Below are 26,155 nucleotides of genomic sequence, written 5' to 3'. Positions count from 1 at the left end.
TGGCAGCTGAAGAAAAAAAATCCAGGACGCTGGACGCTGTGTGTTGTCACATTCTGCTCCCCATCGCAGAATGCTCCGGAAGTGAGCTGAGTTGTTGTAAGGCAAATTGTGGAGCCAAGATGGCGAGTGCGGGGTGTAGCAAGATGGCGGCGACGAAACGTCACTTCCGTTACACATTCTGACGGGTCGCCCTATCTGACGAGCGAAACTCAGATTTGGCGGAAGTGCTTCACCGGTGTGTGTGGGCGGGTTAGGTAAACCCGGAAGCGGAAGCGGCTGAGTGTGATTATTATTATTGTTGTCAGAGAGAGCTGAGAGACATCATGGGTTGCGACGGGGGAACCATTCCGAAGAGGCATGAGCTGGTGAAGGGGCCCAAGAAGGTGGAGAAGGTGAGAGGAGGGTGCTGGGGGAGTACAGGGCCCAGTGTGGGATCTCCTATGGGGTGTCTGTGTCCTGTCCTCTATTACTACCAGAGGAGGACTACACTATGGGGTGTGTGAGGGGTGTCTGTGTCCTGTCCTCTATTATGTACTAATACTACCAGGAGAGCACTACAGGGGTGTGTGAGGGGGGTATCTGGGCCTCTATGGGGTGTGTGTGTGAGGGGGGTGTCTGGGCCTCTATGGGGGGTGTGTGTGGGCCTCTATGGGGTGTGTGTGTGAGGGGGGTATCCGGGCCTCTATGGGGTGTGTGAGGGGGGTGTCTGGGCCTCTATGGGGGGTGTGAGGGGGGGTGTCTGGGCCCCTATGGGGTGTGTGTGTGTGTGAGGGGGGTGTCTGGGCCTCTATGGGGTGTGTGAGGGGGGTGTCTGGGCCTCTATGGGGTGTGTGAGGGGGGGGTATCCGGGCCTCTATGGGGTGTGTGAGGGGGGTGTCTGGGCCTCTATGGGGTGTGTGAGGGGGGATGTCTGGGCCTCTATGGGGTGTGTGAGGGGGGGTGTCTGGGCCTCTATGGGGTGTGTGAGGGGGGGTGTCTGGGCCTCTATGGGGTGTGTGAGGGGGGTGTCTGGGCCTCTATGGGGTGTGTGTGAGGGGGGTGTCTGGGCCTCTATGGGGTGTGTGTGAGGGGGGTGTCTGGGTCTCTATGGGGTGTGTGTGAGGGGGGGGGGGTGTCTGGGCCTCTATGGGGTGTGTGTGAGGGGGGTATCCGGGCCTCTATGGGGTGTGTGAGGGGGGGTGTCTGGGCCTCTATGGGGTGTGTGAGGGGGGTGTCTGGGCCTCTATGGGGTGTGTGAGGGGGGGTGTCTGGGCCTCTATGGGGTGTGTGAGGGGGGGTGTCTGGGCCTCTATGGGGTGTGTGAGGGGGGGTGTCTGGGCCTCTATGGGGTGTGTGAGGGGGGGTGTCTGGGCCTCTATGGGGTGTGTGAGGGGGGGTGTCTGGGCCTCTATGGGGTGTGTGAGGGGGGGTGTCTGGGCCTCTATGGGGTGTGTGAGGGGGGGTGTCTGGGCCTCTATGGGGTGTGTGAGGGGGGGTGTCTGGGCCTCTATGGGGTGTGTGAGGGGGGGTGTCTGGGCCCCTATGGGGTGTGTGAGGGGGGGTGTCTGGGCCTCTATGGGGTGTGTGGGGGGGGGTGTCTGGGCCTCTATGGGGTGTGTGAGGGGGGGTGTCTGGGCCTCTATGGGGTGTGTGAGGGGGGGGTGTCTGGGCCTCTATGGGGTGTGTGAGGGGGGGTGTCTGGGCCTCTATGGGGTGTGTGAGGGGGGGTGTCTGGGCCTCTATGGGGTGTGTGAGGGGGGGTGTCTGGGCCTCTATGGGGTGTGTGAGGGGGGGTGTCTGGGCCTCTATGGGGTGTGTGAGGGGGGTGTCTGGGCCTCTATGGGGTGTGTGAGGGGGGGTGTCTGGGCCTCTATGGGGTGTGTGAGGGGGGTGTCTGGGCCTCTATGGGGTGTGTGAGGGGGGGTGTCTGGGCCTCTATGGGGTGTGTGAGGGGGGGTGTCTGGGCCTCTATGGGGTGTGTGAGGGGGGTGTCTGGGCCTCTATGGGGTGTGTGAGGGGGGGTGTCTGGGCCTCTATGGGGTGTGTGAGGGGGGGTGTCTGGGCCTCTATGGGGTGTGTGAGGGGGGGTGTCTGGGCCTCTATGGGGTGTGTGAGGGGGGGTATCCATGTCCTGTCCTCTATTACTATGTACTAATACTACCAGTGGACTACACGGCCCAGCATCCCCTGTCATATATTATTTTGTCCTAATACTATCGGAGGACTACAAGACCCAGCATGGCCTGTCGGTGCATCTTGCGGGGTGTGTGAGGTATCCTTGTCCTGTTTTCTTTTACTATGTACTAATACTACCAGAGGACTACATGGCCCATAATGGCCTGTCCTTTATTACTATGGACTAATGCTACCAGAGGAGGACTACAGGGGCCCCTATGGGGGGAGGTGTGTGAGATCCATGTCTTGTCACCCTCATACAGCCAGAGGAGGACTACATGTCCCAGCATCCCCTGCTAACTATAACTACGAAAGGAGGATTGCAAGGCCCAGCATGTCTGCTCAGAGACCCCTCCCACAAGCTATATGTAGTGATAAGCGCCCTGCCCATCCATTTCCAGGTAGTGGTGTAAATCGAGTGACACTACAAGTCCCAGAATGCCCCGCAGCAGAGAGCCCCCATCAGTGCGATAACAACATAAGCTGTATACACTGCATTGCCCATATAACTGCTGGAGGCAGCACCGCTCCTATGTCAGCACCTTCATGTCCAGGGGCTCCTTTGTCTTACAGATTGATAAGAATGCAGAGCTGGTCGCCCGCTGGTATTACTGCACTCTGAGCCAGGAGAAGCTGAAGAAGCCCATTGTGTCCTGTGAGCTGGGCAGGTAGGTCTCGTGTGTGGTGTCATCATTGTGTTCTGTGAGCTGGGTAGGTAGGTCCCGTGTGGGGTCATCATTGTGAGCTGGGCAGGTAGGTCCCGTGTGGGGTCATCATTGTGAGCTGGGCAGGTAGGTCCTGTGAGCTGGGCAGGTAGGTCCTGTGTGGGGTCATCATTGTGAGCTGGGCTGGTAGGTCCTGTGTGGGGTCATCATTGTGAGCTGGGCAGGTAGGTAGGTCCTGTGTGGGGTCATCATTGTGAGCTGGGCAGGTAGGTAGGTCCTGTGTGGGGTCATCATTGTGAGCTGGGCTGGTAGGTCCTGTGTGGGGTCATCATTGTGAGCTGGGCTGGTAGGTCCTGTGTGGGGTCATCATTGTGAGCTGGGCAGGTAGGTAGGTCCTGTGTGGGGTCATCATTGTGAGCTGGGCAGGTAGGTAGGTCCTGTGTGGGGTCATCATTGTGAGCTGGGCAGGTAGGTAGGTCCTGTGTGGGGTCATCATTGTGAGCTGGGCTGGTAGGTAGGTCCTGTGTGGGGTCATCATTGTGAGCTGGGTAGGTAGGTAGGTCCTGTGTGGGGTCGTCATTGTGAGCTGGGCAGGTAGGTCCTGTGTGGGGTCGTCATTGTGAGCTGGGCAGGTAGGTCCTGTGTGGGGTCATCATTGTGAGCTGGGCAGGTAGGTCCTGTGTTGGGGTCATCATTGTGAGCTGGGTAGGTAGGTAGGTCCCGTGTGGGGGTCATCATTGTGAGCTGGGTAGGTAGGTCCCGTGTGGGGGTCATCATTGTGAGCTGGGCAGGTAGGTAGGTCCTGTGTGGGGGTCATCATTGTGAGCTGGGCAGGTAGATCCTGTGTGGGGTCATCATTGTGAGCTGGGCAGGTAGGTAGGTCCCGTGTGGGGTCATCATTGTGAGCTGGGCAGGTAGGTCCTGTGTGGGGGTCATTGTGAGCTGGGCAGGTAGGTAGGTCCTGTGTGGGGGTCATTGTGAGCTGGGCAGGTAGGTAGGTCCTGTGTGGGGGTCATTGTGAGCTGGGCAGGTAGGTAGGTCCTGTGTGGGGGTCATTGTGAGCTGGGCAGGTAGGTCCTGTGTGGGGGTCATCATTGTGAGCTGGGCAGGTAGGTCCTGTGTGGGGCTCATCATTGTGAGCTGGGGCAGGTAGGTAGGTCCCGTGTTGGGTCATCATTGTGAGCTGGGCAGGTAGGTCCTGTGTGGGGGTCATCATTGTGAGCTGGGCAGGTAGGTAGGTCCCGTGTTGGGTCATCATTGTGAGCTGGGCAGGTAGGTAGGTCCTGTGTGGGGGCATCATTGTGAGCTGGGCAGGTAGGTCCTGTGTGGGGCTCATCATTGTGAGCTGGGCAGGTAGGTAGGTCCCGTGTTGGGTCATCATTGTGAGCTGGGCAGGTAGGTAGGTCCTGTGTGGGGGGGGGGTCATCATTGTGAGCTGGGCAGGTAGGTAGGTCCTGTGTTGGGTCATCATTGTGAGCTGGGTAGGTAGGTAGGTCCTGTGTTGGGTCATCATTGTGAGCTGGGTAGGTAGGTCCCGTGAGCTGGGTAGGTAGGTCCCGTGTGGGGTCATCATTGTGAGCTGGGCAGGTAGGTAGGTCCCGTGTGGGGTCATCATTGTGAGCTGGGCAGGTAGGTAGTTCCCATGTGGGGTCATCATTGTGAGCTGGGCAGGTAGGTCCCGTGAGCTGGGTAGGTAGGTCCCGTGTGGGGTCATCATTGTGAGCTGGGCAGGTAGGTAGGTCCCGTGTGGGGTCATCATTGTGAGCTGGGCAGGTAGGTAGGTCCCATGTGGGGTCATCATTGTGAGCTGGGCAGGTAGGTCCTGTGTGGGGGTCATCTTTGTGAGCTGGGCAGGTAGGGGTAGGTCCCATGTGGGGTCATCATTGTGAGCTGGCTAGGTAGGTAGGTCCCGTGTGGGGTCATCATTGTGAGCTGGGTAGGTAGGTAGGTCCCGTGTGGGGTCATCATTGTGAGCTGGGCAGGTAGGTAGGTCCCGTGTGGGGTCATCATTGTGAGCTGGGCAGGTAGGTAGGTCCCGTGTGGGGTCATCATTGTGAGCTGGGCAGGTAGGTAGGTCCTGTGTGGGGTTATCATTGTGAGCTGGGCAGGTAGGTCCTGTGTGGGGGTCATCTTTGTGAGCTGGGCAGGTAGGGGTAGGTCCCATGTGGGGTCATCATTGTGAGCTGGGTAGGTAGGTCCCGTGTGGGGTCATCATTGTGAGCTGGGCAGGTAGGTAGGTCCCGTGTGGGGTCATCATTGTGAGCTGGGTAGGTAGGTAGGTCCTGTGTGGGGTAATCATTGTGAGCTGGGCAGGTAGGTCCTGTGTGGGGTCATCATTGTGAGCTGGGTAGGTAGGTCCTGTGTTGGGTCATCATTGTGAGCTGGGCAGGTAGGTCCTGTGTTGGGTCATCATTGTGAGCTGGGTAGGTAGGTAGGTCCCGTGTGGGGGTCATCATTGTGAACTGGGTAGGTAGGTCCCGTGTGGGGTCATCATTGTGAGCTGGGTAGGTAGGTCCCGTGTGGGGTCATCATTGTGAGCTGGGTAGGTAGGTCCAGTGTGGGGTCATCATTGTGAGCTGGGTAGGTAGGTCCCGTGTGGGGTCATCATTGTGAACTGGGTAGGTAGGTCCCGTGTGGGGTCATCATTGTGAGCTGGGTAGGTAGGTCCCGTGTGGGGTCATCATTTTGAGCTGGGTAGGTAGGTCCTGTGTTGGGTCATCATTGTGAGCTGGGTAGGTAGGTCCTGTGTGGGGTTATCATTGTGAGCTGGGTAGGTAGGTCCTGTGTGGGGTCATCATTGTGAGGTAGGTAGGTAGGTCCCGTGTGGGGTCATTGTGTTCTCTGAGCTGGGTGGGGGGGTCGGAAAGTGACCAGTAGGTAAGTGGGTTTGTTTGTTTTTCTCATCGTTTTTTGTCCTCACACAGGTTGTACAATAAAGATGCGGTCATTGAATTCCTGCTGGACAAATCTCCAGACAAGCCTCATGGCGATTCCGCAGGTCACATCAAGAGCATGAAGGTACATTCCCCTCCCCCTCTTCCCTGACGGTGTATCTGCCATTCATGTCTAAACCGCTGGCAACAAAAGTGAGGACACCCCTAAGTGTCAATATTTTGTGTGGCCGCCATTATTTTTTACCCTCTTGGGCATGGAGGTTACCAGAGCTTGACAGGTTGTCACCGGAGTCCTCTTCCCCTCCCCCATGACGACATCACGGAGCTGATGGATGTTGGAGACCTTGCGCTCCTCCCCCTTCCCCCCACAGATGATCAATAGGGTTTAGGACTGGAGACATGCTTGGCCAGTCCATCACCTTTACCCTCAGCTTCTTTAGCAAGGCAGTGGTGGTCTTGGAGGTGTGTTTGGGGTGGTTATCATGTTGGAATACTACCCTGCGGTCCAATCTCTGAAGGGAGGGGATCATGCTCTGCTTCAGTATGTCACAGTACATGTCGGCATTCATGGTCCCCTCAATGATCTGTAGCCCCCCAGTGCCGGCAGCACTCATGCAGCCCCAGACCATGACCCTCCCCCCACCATGCCTGACTGTAGGGAAGACACACTTGTCTTTGTCCTCCTCACCTGGCCCCTCCCCCACACACGCCTGACACCATCTGACACCAAATACCTTTATCTTGGTCTCATCAGACCACAGGACACGGTTCCAGTAATCCATGTCCTTAGTCTGCTTGTCTTCAGCAAACTGTTTGGGGTCTTTCTTGTGCCTCATCTTTAGAAGAGGCTTCCTTCTGGGCAGACCAATTTGATGAAGTGTGCGGCGTATGGTCTGAGCACTGACAAGCTGACCCCTCCCCCACCCCTTCACCCTCTGCAGCAATGCTGGCAGCACTAATACGTCTATTTCCCAAAGACAACCTCTGGAAATGACGCTGAGCACGTGACCTCAACTTCTTTGGTGGACCATGGCGAGGCGGGGGAGGGGAACCCGTCCTGTTATACCGCTGGATGGTCCCGGCCTCCGTGCTGCAGCTCAGTTTCAGGGTCTTGGCGATCTTCTTATAGCCTAGGCCAGTAATGGCGAAACTTGGCACCCTTAGATGTTTTGGAACTACATTTCCCATAATGCTCCACTTCACTGCCGAGTGCATGAGCATCATGGGAAATGTAGTTCCAAAACATCTGGAGTGCCAAGGTTCTCCATCACTGGTCACTGGAAGTTCAACATGGCACCTTATGGCAAAGAACTCTCTGAGGATCTGCGATAAATTATTGTTGCTCTACATAAAGGTGGCCTAGGCGGCCATCTTTATGTAGAGACACAATTCTTTATCCAGTTAAGCCCCGGACCAATATGCAGCCTAAAGACCCAAGGTGTTTTTACAGTTCAGGACTGCGTCGCTTTAACAGACAATTGCGCGGTCGTGCGACGTGGCTCCCAAACAAAATTGGCGTCCTTTTTCCCCCCACAAGTAGAGCTTTCTTTTGGTGGTATTTGATCACATCTGCGGTTTTTAGTTTTTGCGCTATAAACAAAAATAGAGCGACAATTTTGAAAAAAATGCAATATTTTTTACTTTTTGCTGTAATAAATATCCCCCAAAAACATATAAAAAAACATTTTTTTTCCTCAGTTTAGGCCGATACGTATTCTTCTACCTATTTTTAGTAAAAAAAAATCGCAATAAGCGTTTATCGATTGGTTTGCGCAAAATTTATAGTGTTTACAAAATAGGGGATAGTTTTATTGCATTTTTATTAATTTTTTTTTTTTTTACTACTAATGGCGGCGATCAGCGATTTTTTTCGTGACTGCGACATTATGGCGGACACTTCGGACAATTTTGACACATTTTTGGGACCATTGTCATTTTCACAGCAAAAAATGCATTTAAATTGCATTGTTTGTTGTGAAAATGACAGTTGCAGTTTGGGAGTTAACCACAAGGGGGCGCTGTAGGAGTTAGGGTTCACTTTGTGTGTGTTTACAACTGTAGGGGGGTGTGGCTGTAGGAATGACGTCATCGATCCTGTCTTCCCTATAAAGGGAATGACGCGATCGATGCGCCGCCATAGTGAAGGACGGGGAAGCCGTGTTTACATACGGCTCTCCCCGTTCTTCAGCTCCGGGGAGCGATCGCGACGGAGCGGCTATAAACAAATAGCTGCGCCGTGGTCCCGGATCGCTCCCCGAGCGGACCCGACCTCCGCATGTAGCGGGGGGGGGGGGGGGGGGGTCCCGATCGGACCCCCCACCCGCTAATAGGCAAGGACGTACGTGTACGCCCATGTGCCTGTCCGTGCCATATTGTGGACGTATATGTACATGCGGGGGTCGGGAAGCGGTTAAATCAGATCCTCAGAGAGTTCTTTGCCATGAGGCGCCATGTTGTTCTACTTCCAGTGACCAGTATGAGAGAGTGAGAGCGATAACACCAAATGTAACACGCCTGCTCCCCATTCACACCTGAGACCTTGTAACACTAACGGGACACATGACACCGGTGGGAGGGAAAATGGCTAATTGGGACCCAATTTGGACATTTTCACTTAAGGGGTGTACTGACTTTTGTTGCCAGCGGTTTAGACATTAGTGGCTGTGTGTTGAGTCATTTTGAGGGGACGGCAAATTTACACCGTTATACAAGCTGTACACTCACTACACAACATTGTAGATACAAATAGCTGGATTCAGGTACGGTGGCGCATCTTTCCGGCGGCGTAGCGTATCGCATATACGCTACGCTGCCGTAAGTCAGAGAGGCAAGTACTGTGGCCCGGATTCAGGTAGATTTGCCCCTTTCTTGCGGAGGCGCAGGGCAACGTTTTTGCCCTGCGCCCCCACAAATTGACTGCGCTACCCGCGATTCACGGAGCAGCAGCTCCGTAAATTGCGTGTGCGCTGTGTAAATTTGCCCTGCGTAAGGGCGCCTAATGTAAATGATCCCGCAGGGGGCGGGAATCATTTAAATTAGGCGCGCTCCCGCGCCAAGCGTAGAGCGCATGCTCCGTCGGGAAACTTTCCCGACATGCATTGCGGCAAATGCCGTCGCAAGCACGTCATTTGCTTCAAAGTGAGCGTGAATGGCGTCCAGCGCCATTCACGAATCACTTACGCAAATTACGTAAAATTCGAACGTCGCGAAGCGGGAACGACGGGTATACTTTAGCATTGGCTGCCCCTGCTATTAGAAGGGGCAGCTTTACGCTAAACACGCCGTACGTAAACGACGTACGCAGGGCTCGCGCAACATTGTGAATCGGTGTTAGTATGCAATTTGCATACTATACACAGATCACAATGGGAGCGCCCCCTAGCGGCCATCGCAAGAATACAGCCTAAGATATGCGGGCATAAGAGCCTTATGCCACGCAGATTTTAGGCTGCAGTCAGCGTTACGATGTTCCTGAATCAGGAGCATTCGTAACGCCGGAGCAAGTAAGCAATTGCGCTGTGTATCCTATGGTTACACAGGCGCAATTGCTTCTTGAATCTGGGCCTGTATTCACAAAGCACTTGCCTCCTAAGTTACGGCGGCGTAGCGTAAATGGGGCCGGCGTAAGCGCGCCCAATTCAAATGAGTATGAGGGGCGTGTTTTATGTAAATGGGTGGTGACCCGACGCGATTGACGTTTTTTACGAACGGCGCATGCGCCGTCTGTGTACATATCCCAGTGTGCATTGCTCCAAAGTACGCCGCAAGGACGTATTGGTTTCGACGTGAACGTAAATTACGTCCAGCCCCGTTCACGGACGACTTGCGCAAACGAAGTAAAATTTTCAAATTTAGACGCGGGAACGACGGCCATACTTAACATTGACTAGGCCACCTAGGGGGCAGCTTTATCTTTACGCCGGCGTACCTCTTACGGAAACGGCGTATCTTTACTGCGACGGGCGCACGTACGTTCGTGAATCGGCGTATCTAGTCATTTACATATTCTACGCCGAACTCAACGGAAGCGCCACCTAGCGGCCAGCGGAAAAATTGCAGTTTGAGATACGACGGCGTAGGAGACTTACGCCGCTCGTGTCTTAGCCTAATTTAAGCGTATCTGGTTTCCAGAATACGCTTAAATTTACGACGGCGCAGATTCAGAGTTACGACGGCGTATCTACTGATACGCCGGCGTAACTCTCTCTGAATCTGGCTAAAAGTGTTTTTTTGTTCAGTGTTGTCGCATGAAAAGATTTACAGAAATGTGAGGGGTGTACTTACTTTTGCGAGAATATTGTGTGTGTGGATATAGATATCAGAGAAGATTTCTCACTTTTATACATTGTAGATTGTATTGGAGCTTCACTTTATTTGTGTTTTTTGTTGTTTTGTCAGAACATCATTGAATTGAATCTGAGTGACAATCCAGCCTGGATGGGGGACAAAGGCAACACCAAAGGAGACACGTATGACGAGCAGCGCGCCCAGTTCATCTGCCCCGTCGTTGGACTGGAAATGAACGGCAAACACAGGTAGATATTTTGGTCCAAGCCCAACCCCCGGGCAGAAATCCTACGCGCCCCCCCCCCCCCCCCCTGCAAATTAGTGGTGTCCTCAGATTCAGAGCAAGGTCATTACTCTTCTCTTGTCTGAAAGACAGCAGAACCCTAGAGCGTGGGGAGGATCAGGTAAGTATATCTCTTTTTACTGTTCCCCCCCCCCCCCCCCCCCCCTAGACTAGTGGTCTCCAAACTGCGGCCCGGGGGCCAGATGTGGCCCTTTGCTGGGTTTTTTTTTTCCAGCCCTTGAATCACTATTTCAATCACTGACACCAACAAAGGGGGGCAATGTGAAAAATATACTACAGCGCTAATTAAATAATCAATTCCACGTGCACCTAAATAAAAAAACAAATAATATAGCTGCTATCTTGAGTGATACCAAATCCAAACAGTGAAACATATAAAATATAGATGCGCTAATATTAACTTAAAAGGTGATAAAACGTACAAAGAAAACTAATCAGGGAGAATACTCCATAAACTGTGAATTACTAATATGTCCTTAATTAGTGCACAGTGATTAGCAGGATTCCATGCAGGGAAAAAATCACTCTCTTCAATCTGAATGCTAATCCAGCCCTCCACCGCTGTGATCAGATGATACAGGCACTCAGACAGGGATTGCATGAAAGAAAAGAGAAAAAATCTCATTGCGCAATATTAAGGGAGGAGCCTGCGATCGAATCCGAGTGCATCGGATCGAGCTGAGGAAACAACATACTGAGTGGCGTTTTCATGCTTTACTGAAAGCCGGGATTCGTGAGTGCACATGTCAATGCTCTGATTACATTTTTTGATCCAATATTGCGCAATGAGATTTTTTCTCTTTTCTTTCATGCAATCCCTGTCTGAGTGCCTGTATCATCTGATCACAGCGGTGGAGGGCTGGATTAGCATTCAGATTGAAGAGAGTGATTTTTTCCCTGCATGGAATCCTGCTAATCACTGTGCACTAATTAAGGACATATTAGTAATTCACAGTTTATGGAGTGTTCTCCCTGATTAGTTTTCTTTGTACGTTTTATCACCTTTTAAGTTAATATTAGCGCATCTATATTTTATATGTAACAAAGGGGGGCACAATTCCTTCCAATTACACCAATGCTGGGGCACAATTCCTCCCAATGATGCCAATGTTGGACCCCCAGTTCCTGGCAGCGACGCCAACAGTTCCTCCCATTGGTGCCCAATTGCACCAATGCTGGGGCACAATTCCTCCCAATGATGCCAATGCTGGGGCACAGTTCCTGCCAATGACGCCAACAATGGTGCCCAATTACACCAAGGATGGGGCACATATCCTCCCAAGGGGGGTGCAGAGATGAGCCTCTGTGGCTCTATGAAGGGGGGGGTGCAGAGACGAGCCGCTCTATGAAGGGGGGGGGGTGCAGAGACGAGCCGCTCTATGAAGGAGGGGGGGGGGTGCAGAGACGAGCCGCTCTATGAAGGGGTGGGGGGGTGTGCAGAGACGAGCCGCTCTATGAAGGGGGGGGGTGCAGAGACGAGCCGCTCTATGAAGGGGGGGGGGGGGCGGTGCAGAGACGAGCCGCTCTATGAAGGGGTGGGGGGGTGTGCAGAGACGAGCCGCTCTATGAAGGGGGGGTGCAGAGACTGACCGCTCTATGAAGGGGGGGGGGGTGCAGAGATGAGCTGCTCTATGAAGGGGGGGCGCAGAGATGAGCCTCTCTGTGGCTTTATGAAGGGGCTGCCGCAGCTACAGGAGAGACGTGAGGGCCACTTGAAATGGGCCGGAGTCGCCCCGTGGGCTTTGTGTTGGACACATGAGGTATGAATGTAAAACGGGAGAAAATTGTATCCGCATGTTGATGAGGGAGGAACCAGGGAAGGTAAAATCGAATCCGCTTTATAAACCACTATAGAGACATAAATCTCATCGCCGCCATTGGCGTCGTTCTGCGTCCCGCAGGTGGGGAAGGCGGTGTCACTTGTGTAAATGGTTTTGTTTGCTGAGTGTTTATTGTAGAGGAAGTTGGCTGCCCTTACATAGTACACGTCTTTGTTCCTCCCGCAGATTCAGTGTGCTGAGACGCTGCGGCTGTGTCTTCTCTGAGCGCGCCCTGAAGATGATCAAGACCGACGTCTGTCACAAGGTAAGGGAACCGGCAGAACTGTTTATAAGAGGTGCCAAAGTTCTGCTTTATCCCGTTGGTGATGGAGGTCACTCGCCAATTTATTTATTTTTTCCTAACGTGTCCTTGTGAAAGGAATTTGGCAGGGATGAGTTTTCATTCCAACAGGTTCTGTGTCTCTAATACTTACTACACCCACCGGCCACTTTATTAGGTACAGACAGACAGCGAGCCATGTGGCGCCCTCTGGATGTGACAAATTTGTCAGAGCGGAAGAAACGCATCATATCCTATCCCGTGCCTGAACCTACTACTACTACTCTTTGGTCAGTGTGTTCATTATTGGTTATTAGTAGGGATTTCCCGAGTACTTGTACTCGGGGGGGGGGGGGGGGGGGGGGGGGGGGGAATGCTCCGATGCTTGATGCTTCACCCAATACCTGGGAAGTCAGGTATCGGGTGGTGGGGGGAGTTACAAGTCTTCTCCGTGATGTCTTGTCCCCCCCGTGCTCATGTCTTGTCCCCCCCTCTCACTTTGTTAGGAAGGAGAGCGGAGGTAGGTAGCCGCTAAACCCGGCTCCTACCTTTTCCGAGTGGACAGAGTCAGTGATCACTGACTCTGTCCATTCACATAAACTGAAGCATCGTAACCTGTGTTTACGATGCTTCAGTTTATGAATGGAGAGGAGCTTCTCTCCATTCATTTCAGTTGAGGCTGCTGAGAAAGGGACCGGGGAATCTGTGTCCTTAGTCCCTTTCTCTGTCTTAAAGGGGAGAGGTCTGTTAAGACCCCTGATATCTCACCAAAGCCCCCCAACAGGGCTGAATATAAAAAAAATTGCAATAAATAATAAAAAAAAAAATTAAAATGTAAATAATAATAAAAAAAAACACAGACACTATCCCCCCCCTCTAAAAAAAAAAAAACACTGTTAAAAAAAAAATAGTAAAAAATAAAAATTGTGTATAAAAATAAAAAAAGAATACTGTCACATGACATTAAAAAAAAGTATCGGTATTCAGTATTGGCGAGTACTTTACTTGGTCTCAAAAAAAGTGGTATCGGGACAAGCCTAGTTATTAGAAACTTGAGAAGAGGAGGATCAATACTACTCCGTGCAAAACCTTTACACAGAGCAGGTAACTAGAACACAATATAAAACAAGCCTTTAGTACAGAAAAAACATGGATTGCGAGTATAATTCCTTCCAGAAACATGCTTGTAATGCAAAGCACTTGTATATCAAAGCGAACTTCCCCATAAGAAATAATGGAAACTCGGAGGATTCGTTCCACAACCGTTTATTCATAAGTCCTTCAGTTTATAGTCCATATAAAAAGATTTCAGCGATGTGATTGGTTGTTTAACTATAAAATGTCCTCCACAAATGGAAGCCTCCCCAAGGGGGATTAGAAGAAAAATTCAGCAGGGGTTCCAGAATATAAAAGAGAAGAGAGGCGCCTCTAAGTGTAGCAATAAGTTACTAAATGTTGTCCCTTCATTAAATGTAACCATATTGCTACACTTAGAGGCTCCTCCCTTCTCTTTTATACTCAGTTGTGACATGACGCTGCTCTTATATCAAGACATCGCTTGTATATCAAGGCAAAATGTATTAAAACATTTTGCTTGTCTTGCAAAACGCTCTCAAACCAAGTCACTCTCAAACAAAGGTTTTACTGTGTATATATATATTTTTTTTATATAGCAGGTCCCCTAGGGAATAAAATGCCGGTCATTGCAACTTTTTATCTCGCACGGTATTTGCGCAATCATTTTTCAAACACCTTCTTCTTTCTTTTTTCTTTTTTTTTTTTTTTTTTTTTTAATGGTTACATGAATTAAAATAACAAAACGGTAAAGTTAGCCCAATTTGTTTGTATAATATGAAAGATGATGTTACGCCGAGTCAATAGATACCAACATGTCACGCTTTAAGATTGAGCTCGCTCATGGAATGGCTACAAACTTCAGTACTTAAAAAAATCTCCATAGGCGACGCTTGAATTAAATTGTTTTTATTTTTTTATTTTATTTTTTGAGGTTGCCAGTTTAGTGTTACAGAGGAGGTCTAGTGCTAGAATTGTTGCACATGCTATAACGCACGCGGCGATACTTTACATGTGGGGGTTTGAACAGCATTTACATACGTGGGCGAGACTTGCATGCGTATTTGCTTCTGGGCGCAAGCAACCGGGAACAGGGGCGTTTTTTAATTTATTTATTTCTTTCTTTCTTTATTTTTTTTATTTATTCTTAATACAAGGAATGTAAACATCCCTTGTAATAGAAATGGTGTGTGACAGGTCCTCTTTATTGAGAGAGATATATTTTTTATATATATATATATATATAAATATAAATTATAGCAAAAAGTAAAAAATATTGAATTTTTCAAAATTGTCGCTCTATTTTTGTTTATAGCGCAAAAAATAAAAACCGCAGAGGTGATCAAATACCACCAAAAGAAAGCTCTATTTGTGGGGGAAAAAAGGACGCCAATTTTGTTTGGGAGCCACGTCGCACGACCGCGCAATTGTCAGTTAAAGCGACGCAGTGCCGAATCTCAAAAAGGGGCAAAGTCCTTAACCTGCATAATGGTCCGGGTCTTACTGTAAATGGTTAAGGAGTGAATTGAGCTGATGAGTTTACTTGGAACCAATGAGATCTCTGCCTCATGACACAGACCTGGCGCTGGTTTTCTAAGGGGAGTGATTGGCTGCATTCTTTCTTATGACTGAAGACGGGTCCACTTTAGGAAATGCAGGACGAGGGATTGTTTAGTAAACACGTGTAATCCCCCTCCTCCCTCCTCCTCCTCCTCCTCCCCCTCCTCCCCCTCCTCCTCCCTTCCTCCCTCCTCCCTCCTCCTCCTCCCTCCTCCTCCTCTCTCCTCCTCCTCCTCCTCCTCCCTCCTCCTCCTCCTCCTCCTCCTCCTCCTCCTCCTCCCTCCTCCTCCATTCTGTGCCCCATCGCAGGTCATACGGCGATGAATAAAAAGTGGTTTAGTCACGGCATAAACGTTTGTATCCCCCCGGGGGCCGTCGCTAGGTTTCTGGTTACTAATCCTTTATTTATGTTCAGTAAGATCATTAGCAGCACTTCCTCCGGGAGCGAAAAGGGCCCCGGGGCCCCCTAGGGGATGATTTCCTAATTGGCATCGCTGGGTCTTTAAAAGACGTTGCAACCAAACCTCTTCATCGTTGTGCAATTTATAAAACAAAAAATCTCTAAACCCAATCACTAGAACAACCGATAGCAGGCTATTCTTTCCACTGATACCAGCTATGGGGCGCTATTCCTTCCACGGATACCAATGATGGGGCTCTATTCCTTCCACTGATACCAATGATGGGGCTCTATTCCTTCCACTGATACCAATGATGGGGCGCTATTCCTCCCACTGACACCAATGATGGGACACTATTCCTCCCACTGATACCAATGATGAGACACTATTCCTCCCACTGACACCAATGATGGGACACTATTCCTCCCACTGACACCAATGATGGGACACTATTCCTCCCACTGACACCAATGATGGGGCACTATTCCTCCCACTGACACCAATGATGGGGCACTATTCCTCCCACTGACACCAATGATGGGACACTATTCCTCCCACTGACACCAATGATGGGGCACTATTCCTCCCACTGACACCAATGATGGGGCACTATTCCTCCCACTGACACCAATGATGGGGCACTATTCCTCCCACTGACACCAATGATGGGGCACTATTCCTCCCACTGACACCAATGATGGGCCACTATTCCTCCCACTGACACCAATGATGGGCCACTATTCCTCCCACTGACACCAATGATGGGGCACTATTCCTCCCACTGACACCAATGATGGGACACTATTCCTCCCACTGATACCAATGATGGGGCACTATTCCTTCCACTGACACCAATGATGGGACACTATTCCTCCCACTGACACCAATGATGGGACACTATTCCCTCCCACTGACACCAATGATGGGGCACTATTCCTCCCACTGACACCAATGATGGGGCACTATTCCTCCCACTGACACCAATGATGGGGCGCTATTCCTCCCACTGACACCAATGATGGGGCGCTATTCCTCCCACTGACACCAATGACGGGGCGCTATTCCTCCCACTGACGCCAATGACGGGACGCTATTCCTCCCACTGACGCCAATGACGGGGCGCTATTCCTTCCACTGACGCCAATGATGGGACGCTATTCCTCCCACTGACGCCAATGACGGGGCGCTATTCCTTCCACTGACGCCAATGACGGGGCGCTATTCCTTCCACTGACGCCAATGACGGGGCGCTATTCCTTCCACTGACGCCAATGACGGGGCGCTATTCCTTCCACTGACGCCAATGACGGGGCGCTATTCCTTCCACTGACGCCAATGACGGGGCGCTATTCCTTCCACTGACGCCAATGACGGGGCGCTATTCCTTCCACTGACGCCAATGACGGGGCGCTATTCCTTCCACTGACGCCAATGACGGGGCGCTATTCCTTCCACTGACGCCAATGACGGGGCGCTATTCCTTCCACTGACGCCAATGACGGGGCGCTATTCCTTCCACTGACGCCAATGACGGGGCGCTATTCCTTCCACTGACGCCAATGACGGGGCGCTATTCCTTCCACTGACGCCAATGACGGGGCGCTATTCCTTCCACTGACGCCAATGACGGGGCGCTATTCCTTCCACTGACGCCAATGACGGGGCGCTATTCCTTCCACTGACGCCAATGACGGGGCGCTATTCCTTCCACTGACGCCAATGACGGGGCGCTATTCCTTCCACTGACGCCAATGACGGGGCGCTATTCCTTCCACTGACGCCAATGACGGGGCGCTATTCCTTCCACTGACGCCAATGACGGGGCGCTATTCCTTCCACTGACGCCAATGACGGGGCGCTATTCCTTCCACTGACGCCAATGACGGGGCGCTATTCCTTCCACCGACGCCAATGACGGGGCGCTATTCCTTCCACCGACGCCAATGACGGGGCGCTATTCCTTCCACCGGCGCCAAAGACGGGGCGCTATTCCTTCCACCGACGCCAATGACGGGGCGCTATTCCTTCCACCGACGCCAATGACGGGGCGCTATTCCTTCCACCGACGCCAATGACGGGGCGCTATTCCTTCCACCGACGCCAATGACGGGGCGCTATTCCTTCCACCGACGCCAATGACGGGGCGCTATTCCTTCCACCGATGCCAATGACGGGGCGCTATTCCCTCCCACCGATACCGGCGGCGAGGGCGCTATTCCCTCCCACCGATACCGGCGGCGCTATTCCCTCCCACCGATACCGGCGGCGGGGGCGCTATTCCCTCCCACCGATACCGGCGGCGCTATTCCCTCCCACCGATACCGGCGGCGGGGGCGCTATTCCCTCCCACTGATACCGGCGGCGGGGCCCTGTTTACCCCATTACTGGGCACAGTCCTGCCCCCCTAAAGCACTTTGCGGAGAAAGTTTGGAGACCTCGGCTTCTATATCTTTACAAATAAAAAATGTATCTTCTAGAGGTGATTTATGTAAATTATTTATTCTTCTTAGGAAAATAAATGGAGAACAACTCAAGACAACCATTTTAAAGGGAGTTGGGAATGTACAAGTATAAAAGCCTTCCTAGGTAAAAGTCCAACTGTACAAAAGTCCAAAAGTCAAATTACTACCAAACTAATCAGGCTTTTCACAGTGCCTCTGACCCAATGGAGATAGCAGCCTACCAGTTCACACTGGAGTTAGTGCTTAATCATGCCATGATTAAGCACTAACTCCAGTGTGACACGCGTAGGCTGCTATCTCCATTGTTTTGCTGTACCTTGTAGTGCATTTGCCATTTGTTTTAAAATAAAGACAACCCAGGGGTTGGTTTGGAAGTGCGGCTGTCCATTCTTCCAGCCTCTACAATTTGTCTAGTTTATTGAAGTTTTATAAACCTGTTTAGTGTGTTTTTGTTTCCATGTTACAGACTAATAAAGTTGTAATCTTTTCTGTTAAAAAAAAAAAAAAAAAAAAAGTTGTAATATTTGCAGTAAATTTGAAGTCTGATGCCTTGTCGGGATATCGGCATGCAAAGCCCCCTGTAGGAGGAGGAGGGGGGGTTGGGTTCAGGGGGTGGGGGTGTCATTTGCATGATGTCCCTTTAGTCAAATCCATCTCCCGGCTCTCCGGCCGCTCCATGCAAATGTCGGTCGGCGTGTCACAGATGCGTCGATAAGCCGTACTCGTCCGGAAGATGCCAGTCTTCTTCTATGGGAACCTCGGCTCCTCTCAGGACTCTGCGCCGGTGCTGCCTTTCCAAGCAGTCGGTGACGAGCGGGTATCGAAGCGGGTCGAATTTGTTGGCGTATAAATGCGGGGAGTCGGCCAACCATTGCAGGTCCCCAAGACCGTAGACGCAGATGTCGCGGACGTAATGGCCTTGGCGTAAGGGTGGGAAAAAAAACCAATGTTTTAAGTTACACATTTATTTAAACATTTTCTACCGAAAATTTATTTCTAGTCCATGATATTAATTTAAAAAGCAAAAAATAATAAAATTCCTGTATTATTGGCGTAGAACACTCGCTTTTTTACCCTGAAAATAGTGGGGCAGATTCAGGTAGGACTTGCCCTTTTATTACGGAGGCGCAGCGCACCATTTTGCCGCTGCGCCTCCGTAAATTTCTTGCGCTACGCATGATTCACGGAGCAGTAGCTCCGTAAATTGCGTGTGCGCTTCTCCAAAATGCCCGGCGTAAGGGCGCCTAATGTAAATGATCCCGTAGGGGGCGGGAATCATTTAAATTAGGCGCGTTCCCGCGCCGAGCGTAGAGCGCATGCTCCATCGGGAAACTTTCCCGACGTGCATTGCGGTAAATGACGTCGCAAGGACCTAATTTGCTTCAAAGTGAACGTGAATGGCGTCCAGCGCCCTTCACGATTCACTTGCGTAAACTACGTAAATTTCAAATTTTGCGACGCGGGAACGACGGGTATAAGTAACATTGGCTGCCCCTGCTAATAGCAAGAGCAGCCTTACGCTAAAACCGCCGTACGCAAACGACGTAAACTGCGTACACAGGGCTCGCGCAACGTTGTTAATCGGTGTTGGTATGCAATTTGCATACTATACGCTGACCACTACGGGAACGCCCCCTAGCGGGCATCGCAAGAATGCAGCCTAAGATATGCGGGCATAAGAGTCTTATGCCACGCATATCTTAGGCTGCAGTCGGCGTAACGAGCTTTCTGAATACAGAACACTCGTTACGCCCGGGCAAGTAAGCAATTGCGCTGTGTAAACTATGGTTACGCAGGCGCAATTGCTTCTTGAATCCAGGCCAGTGTAAACTGTGCCTGTGTGTTATACGCAGGGGGCTGGGGAAAGTTTTTTTGTTTTTTGTTTTTTTTTCTGAAACTTCCCTCTTAACGTTAGGGTGCGTGTTATACGCCGATAAATACGGTATCCACTTCAATAATACCGGGGGGCACTTTCACCCCCCCCCCCCTTCCCGCCCAGGCCAATTTTTAGCGCTGTAACACTTTGAATGACAATTGCGCGGTCATGCAACACGGTACATATGACAGGTTTTTTTTTTTGTGTTTTTTTATCATAATCTTCTTCCCATAAATAGAGTTTTCTTTTTTGGTGGTATTTAATGGCTGCTGAGTTTTATTTTATTTTTATTTTTATTTTATTTTTTTGCAAAAAAAATAAGAAATGGCCAGATTTATTTATTTATTTTTTAAAAGACAATTATTTTTATTTAGTTTAGTTTCTGTCAGAAAATGTTGTAAATAAGTTGTTTTTTCTGAAGGGCACTGATGAGGAGGCACTAATATGCAGCACAGATTGGCCTCATAGATGGGCACATATTGTCCTCACTGATGGGCACAGACTGGTGTCACTGGGTGCAGATTGGCATCACTGTTATGTGGCATTGATGGGCACAGGTTGGCCTCATTGATGGGCACAGGTTGGCCTCATTGATGGGCACAGGTTGGCCTCATTGATGGGCACAGGTTGGCCTCATTGATGGGCACAGGTTGGCCTCATTGATGGGCACAGGTTGGCCTCATTGATGGGCACAGGTTGGCCTCATTGATATGCGGCATTGATGGGCACAGGTTGGCCTCATTGGGCACAGATTGGCGTCATTGATATGCGGCACTGATGGACACAGATTGGCCTCATTGGGCACAGATTGGCCTCATTGATATGCGGCATTGATGGGCACAGATTGGCCTCACTGATGGGCACAGATTGGCAGGTTTCACTGGATGCAGATTGGCCTCACTGGGCACAGATTGGCTTCACTGATGTACAAAAACCATGTTGTACTTACCGGCTCTCGCCCCAAAGCACCCCTCCCCCCATGTTGAGTGCATGTAGCCTGGTATGATTAAGGAGGGGGACTCGCTTGTCCCCCCTTTTTCCTGACCGGCTGGGCTGCATGCTCGGATAAAGGTCTGGGATTGATTTGGGGGGGGGGGGGGGGGGGGGGAGACACATGCCATTTTTACATTTTTGGCGTGGGGTTCCCCTTCATATCCAAAGTGGGGGGGGGGGGGGTGTATCCCACGCTGTTTTTATTTATTTTATTTTTTGCAATATATATTTATATTTTTGTGGCTATTCTTGGTTTTTACATTCAGCTGTCAACAGGGAAGTCCCTTACCGGTACATCCCGAGTGATTTATCCCCTCTTGGTCCCTCCACTTTATAGCTCGGATATTTCCCTCCCATCCTGCATGGAGGGTGGATCCGGGGGCACCTGAAAGAAGTAATAGATCACTATTGTCACATTTCTATTTAATAAACACGCCCCCCAAATTTTACATGTCCCTTAGATCAGGACTTTACATCAGGAAATGTGCTGGATCGCTTCAACCAACTGGGTAGAAGTTCTTCTAGGGGCCACATTTGGGAAAGGTGTGCTAGGAGTTGTGATTTTGTGGGATTTGTGTTGGAGGAGCCGGGGGGGGGGGGGATATGGGGAAAAGGATTTGTGCTAGGAGGGGTGATTTTTTGTTGGGAGGGAGGATAGGGGAAAATTACAGTATTTATCTTCATATAACGCGCCCCGGCGTATAGCGCACACCCCCGACCTGGAAGAGAAATTTCGGGGAAAAAAATATAGGGCCAGATCCACGTAGCTCGGCGTAATTTTAGGCATGCGTAGCGTATCGTAGTTGCGCTACGCCGCCGCTACTTTGAGAAACAAGTGCTGTATTCACAAAGCACTTGCGTCTAAAGTTACGGCGGCGTAGCGTATTAGGGCTGGCGTAAGCCCACCTAATTCAAATGTAGAAGCTGTGGGCGTGTTTTATGTATATTAACTGTGACCCCACGTAAATGACGTTTCGATCGAACGGCGAATGCGGGCTCTTGTTCCGATCCCGGCTTCCCGCGCTGTGTTTGAACGCCGCCGCAGGCATATACCGAGCGCAGTACACTCGGGCACGCTCGGCTCTTCTCGCATAGGAGGCGGCACAGGGCGTGACCGCGAGGGGAGCCGAGCCTTGCCGAGTGTACTGCGCTTGGTATGTGTTGGTGGCAAGGTTCAAACACAGCGCGGGTATCGGCGTATATCGCGCACCCACGATTTCCCCCATATTTTAAGGGGGAAAAAAGTGCACGGTATACCCTGATAAATACGGTACATGGCTGTCCACCTAAACTGGCCGGGCAAGGAGAGCATTCATCAGAGAAGTACCGTATTTATCGGGGTATACCGCGCCCCGGCGTATAACGCGCACCCCTTGCTTAGCAAGGTAAAAAGAAAACTTACATTTTTGCCCTGTGTCCATCAGCGGCCTTGTCCGGCGTCCGTCTACGGCCTTGTGGGTGTCCATTTGCGGCTTCCTTGCAAGGTGTCCGTCTACGGCCGTCCATCCAGGTGTCCGTCTTTGTCCAGCGTGTTTGTCTGCGGCCGTCCATCCAGGTGAGCCTGTCTGGTGTTCGTTTTTTGATTTTGGCGCGAGCCGGGAGAAGCCGTATTTCCTGTGTGTTCGGCTTGTCTCGGCTACTCTCACGTGGCTGCGGGCGGAGCCGAGCGTGCCCGAGCCTAGTCGAGTGCGCAGTACACTCGGCTCGGCTCTCGGAGAGACAGCGTGTATATCGCGCACCCACGATTTCCCCCTGATTTTAAGGGGAAAAAAGTGCGCGGTATACGCCGATAAATACGGTAACCAAGAGGTCCATAGTAACTCTGGAGGAGCTGCAGAGATCCACAGCTCAGGGGGGAGAATCTGTCCACAGGACAACTATTAGTGGTCTCTCCACAAATCTGCCCTTTATGGAAGAGTGACAAGAAGAAAGACATTGGAGAAAGAAAGACATAAGAAGTCCTGTTTGTAGTTTGTGAGAAGCCATGTGGGGGAGGGGACACAGCAAACATGTGGAAGAAGGTGCTCTGGTCAGACGAGACCAGAATTGAACTTTTTATCCTAAAAGCAAAACGCTATGTGTGGTGGAAAACTAACACTGCACATCCCCCTGAACACACCATCCCCACTGTGAAACATGGTGGTGGCAGCATCATGTGGTGGGGATGCTTTTCCTCAGCAGGGAAAGGGAAGCTGGTCAGAGTGCTGAGGGTTTAATACTTCTTTAGTTTACGAATTAGGGTTTTTCAGCAGTCTTCATTTTGCTTAAAGATTCTATATTCACTCCTATTGTTAGACTTATAGTGCCAAATAAACCTTCTCTTACCTTTAATCCTGTTGAGCGTTACCCAGTAGTGCTCGTCCGGACTGTACGTGTCCTTGGACCATTCAAGAAGATCTGTAGCCCGCTTGTCGGAAAGCACAAACTGAACAAAGTCCCTGGTGAGGGCGTAGTACGCCGTCCCGAAATACAGGGTCAGGTTAAAAGGCGGATCCCCTTTGCCCTTTTTGGTGGGATAAACGTAGGACTTCCCATCGTGAACAAACTCTTTATAACTAACTTGCGTTCGGTACTTAATATGATACGGTTGTTTCATGCCGGGCGTTAGGTTCTTGCCGTTCCATTTACTTTTTAAATAATCTACGATTTCCCTGTTGGTTTTGATTGGGAAGTCCTGCCCGCAAAGATTGATCACGTGATTCCACGAAGAATGGGAACGCACCAAGTCCTCCATGCAGTTTAGGTCCGCTTGCAGGCGGGAGATCCCGGCGTAGACCACCGTCTCCTGTTTCGTAGCAATAAAAACGTTTGGAAAGCAGTCCGCCACTTTCTGCGCCGATTGGCTTAAGTCTTTGGGTGACTTTTGGTCGACGTGGATGCAGTAGATGTTCTGCGGGGCGTAGATGGCGGCGAGGAGTTTCAAAAACATCTCCAGGTTTTTGTGTATGGTCAATATGAAGGCCAAAGGGTAGCCGGCTTCTTCCTCGGACAGAGGTTTGGTTATAAAGTGTAATTCCTCTATCAGGGTGGAACAATCTAGGATGGTTGGGGATGGCTTCTTGGTCGGCAATAGAGCTTCTTGACATACGTTTCCCACCACTAGAGCAGCCGGCTTTCCTTCAAACAATGATTTGCACAGTTCTCCGGGGTAGTAGCCGCATTCTTTGATCTCGGACAGAATGGACCTCCCGTCTTCTGGTTGGGTGATGTTGTTTAAGGCCAACAGGACGAGACAGATTCCAACACATAATAGAAACCCCGACTTGGTGCAACCAAGAAGGCTCATTGTCTTCTCTCCCGAGACTCATTCATTCGCTTTATGGCCAAATTTTCTCTAAGATCCTAAAGATGGGGGGGGGAAATAATCACAATTCTAATTAAAGCCGAACTCCAGAAACAGACATTTTATCAATAAAGTATATCTAAAGCCTAGCCTACCGTAAGACATCTAGTGGAACCTCGGATTGCGGTTAACGAGCATTTCTCAATACGAGCGCTGTATTTCCTAAAAGCCTAACTCGGTTTGCGAGTGTTGACTCGCAATACGAGCAGGATTCAGGCCAAAGCAGTGTGCAGTACTGCGTTTAGCCTGAGGTGGTGGAAGCCGGAACCCAACAGCGCCGATCGGCGCCGTTAGGAAATGCACAGAAAGGCCCGAGGACAGCTTGGCTGACCTCGGCAAACCTTGGAAAGGCTTGGGAACAGAGGGCCAGATTCAAGAAGCAATTGCTCCTGTGTAACCATAGGTTACACAGCGCAATTGCTTACTTGCTCCGGCGTAGCGAATGCTCCTGATTCAGGAACATCGCTACGCCGACTGCAGCCTAAAATCTGCGTGTCATAAGGCTCTTATGCCACACAGATTTTAGGCTGCATTCTTGCGTTGGTCGCTAGGGGGCGCTCCCATTGTGATCTGTGTATAGTATGCAAATTGCATACTAACACCGATTCACAACGTTGCGCGAGCCCTGCGTACGCAAATTACGTAGGTTACACATCCTAATAGCAGGCGCAGCCAATGCTATAGGATACCCACGTTTCTACGTCGTTTGCGTAAGTGAATCGTGAATGGCGCTGGACGCCATTCACATTCACTTTGAAGCAAATGACGTCCTTGCGACGTCATTTGCCGCAATGCACGTCGGGAAAGTTTCCCGACGGAGCATGCGCTCGGCGCGGGAGCACACCTAATTTAAATGATTCCCGCCCCTGGCGGGATCATTTACATTGCGCGCACTTACGCAGGGCAATTTTGCCGGCGCGCCCTCGCAATTTACGGAGCTACTGCTCCGTGAATCAAGGGCAGCGCAAAATATTTGCAGGGGCGCAGGGCAAAATCGTTGCCCTGTGTCTCCGCAAATAAAGCGCAAATGTACCTGAATCTGGGCCAGTCTTTTCGAGGTTTGCCGAGGTCAGCTGAACTGTCCTCTGGCCTTTATGGCTGTTTCAGAGGCTCTCTGGCACCCTCCCCCCGCCTCTGGCCACATGAAGTATTGCATGCCATTAAAGTCAATGCGGAGCAAATTTATTTTGTTTCCATTGACTTCAATGGGGAAACTCGCTTTGATATGCGAGTGCTTTGGATTACGAGCGTTCTCCTGGAACGGAAAAAGCTCCTAATCCTGAGGTTCCACTGTATATCTGAAGCCAAACCTATAGTTGGACTTATAGTAAATACGGTCATCACTGGTGATAACCAATCATCATTTTTAACCACTTCATTACCGGGCACTTAAACCCCCCTTCGTGCCCAGACCAATTTTCAGCTTTCAGCGCTGACGCATTTTGAATGACAATTGCGCGGTCATACAACACTGTACCCAAATTATATTTTTATCATTTTTTTTCCCACAAATAGAGCTTTCTTTTGGTGGTATTTGATCATCTGTGGGATTTTTATTTTTTGCGCTATAAACAAAAAAGAGCGACAATTTTGAAAAAAAAACGCAATATTTTTTTACTTTTTTGTTATACTATTATCCCAATTTTTTTTTTTAAGCAAATATTTTTTTTCCCCGGTTTAGGCTGATACGTATTCTTCTACATATTTTTGTTAAAAAAAAATCGCAATAAGCGTATATTGATTGGTTTGCGCAAAAGTCATAGCGCCTACAAAATAGGGGATAAATTTATGATTTATTTTTTTAAGTCTGGTATATTGCGGCGGACATATCGGACACTTTTGACACAATTTTGGGACCGTTAACATTTATACAGCGATCAGTGCTATAAATATGCACTAATTACTGTATAAATGTGACTGGCAGGGAAGGGGTTAACACTAGGGGGTGAGGAAGGGGTTAAATGTATTCCCTGGGTGTGTTCTAACTGTGGGGGGAGGGGGGATTAAGTGGGGGAGGTGACCGATGCTGTGTCCCTATGTAA

General features: G+C 50.5%; 2 protein-coding genes across 2 annotated transcripts in view; one reads left to right on the top strand and one right to left on the bottom strand.

Moving 5' to 3' along the window:
* The first annotated feature begins 250 nt into the window (after nucleotides 1–250).
* RTF2 (replication termination factor 2) overlaps nucleotides 251–26,155 on the top strand; it is a 54,947-nt gene continuing 29,042 nt past the window's right edge. The window contains exons 1-5 of the mRNA XM_040330007.1: nucleotides 251–392; nucleotides 2,728–2,822; nucleotides 5,744–5,837; nucleotides 10,112–10,248; nucleotides 12,311–12,389. Coding sequence (XP_040185941.1) covers nucleotides 324–392; nucleotides 2,728–2,822; nucleotides 5,744–5,837; nucleotides 10,112–10,248; nucleotides 12,311–12,389 — 474 coding nt within the window. The 5' untranslated portion in view covers nucleotides 251–323. The remainder of the gene's footprint in view (nucleotides 393–2,727; nucleotides 2,823–5,743; nucleotides 5,838–10,111; nucleotides 10,249–12,310; nucleotides 12,390–26,155) is intronic.
* Nucleotides 18,530–26,155, bottom strand: part of LOC120918439 (beta-1,3-galactosyl-O-glycosyl-glycoprotein beta-1,6-N-acetylglucosaminyltransferase 7-like) — a 10,527-nt gene continuing 2,901 nt past the window's right edge. Inside the window, exons 2-4 of the mRNA XM_040330006.1 lie at nucleotides 23,096–24,112; nucleotides 21,060–21,155; nucleotides 18,530–18,819 (exon numbers count right to left, since the gene is read on the bottom strand). Of these exons, the coding sequence (XP_040185940.1) occupies nucleotides 18,599–18,819; nucleotides 21,060–21,155; nucleotides 23,096–24,056 (1,278 nt within the window). The 5' untranslated portion in view covers nucleotides 24,057–24,112 and the 3' untranslated portion in view covers nucleotides 18,530–18,598. The remainder of the gene's footprint in view (nucleotides 18,820–21,059; nucleotides 21,156–23,095; nucleotides 24,113–26,155) is intronic.

Source organism: Rana temporaria, chromosome 12, assembly GCF_905171775.1.
Source record: "Rana temporaria chromosome 12, aRanTem1.1, whole genome shotgun sequence".
NCBI classification, from domain to species: domain Eukaryota; kingdom Metazoa; phylum Chordata; class Amphibia; order Anura; family Ranidae; genus Rana; species Rana temporaria.
The sequence above is the reverse complement of the archived record's forward strand: the minus strand, read 5'-3'. Positions and strand labels throughout refer to the sequence as shown.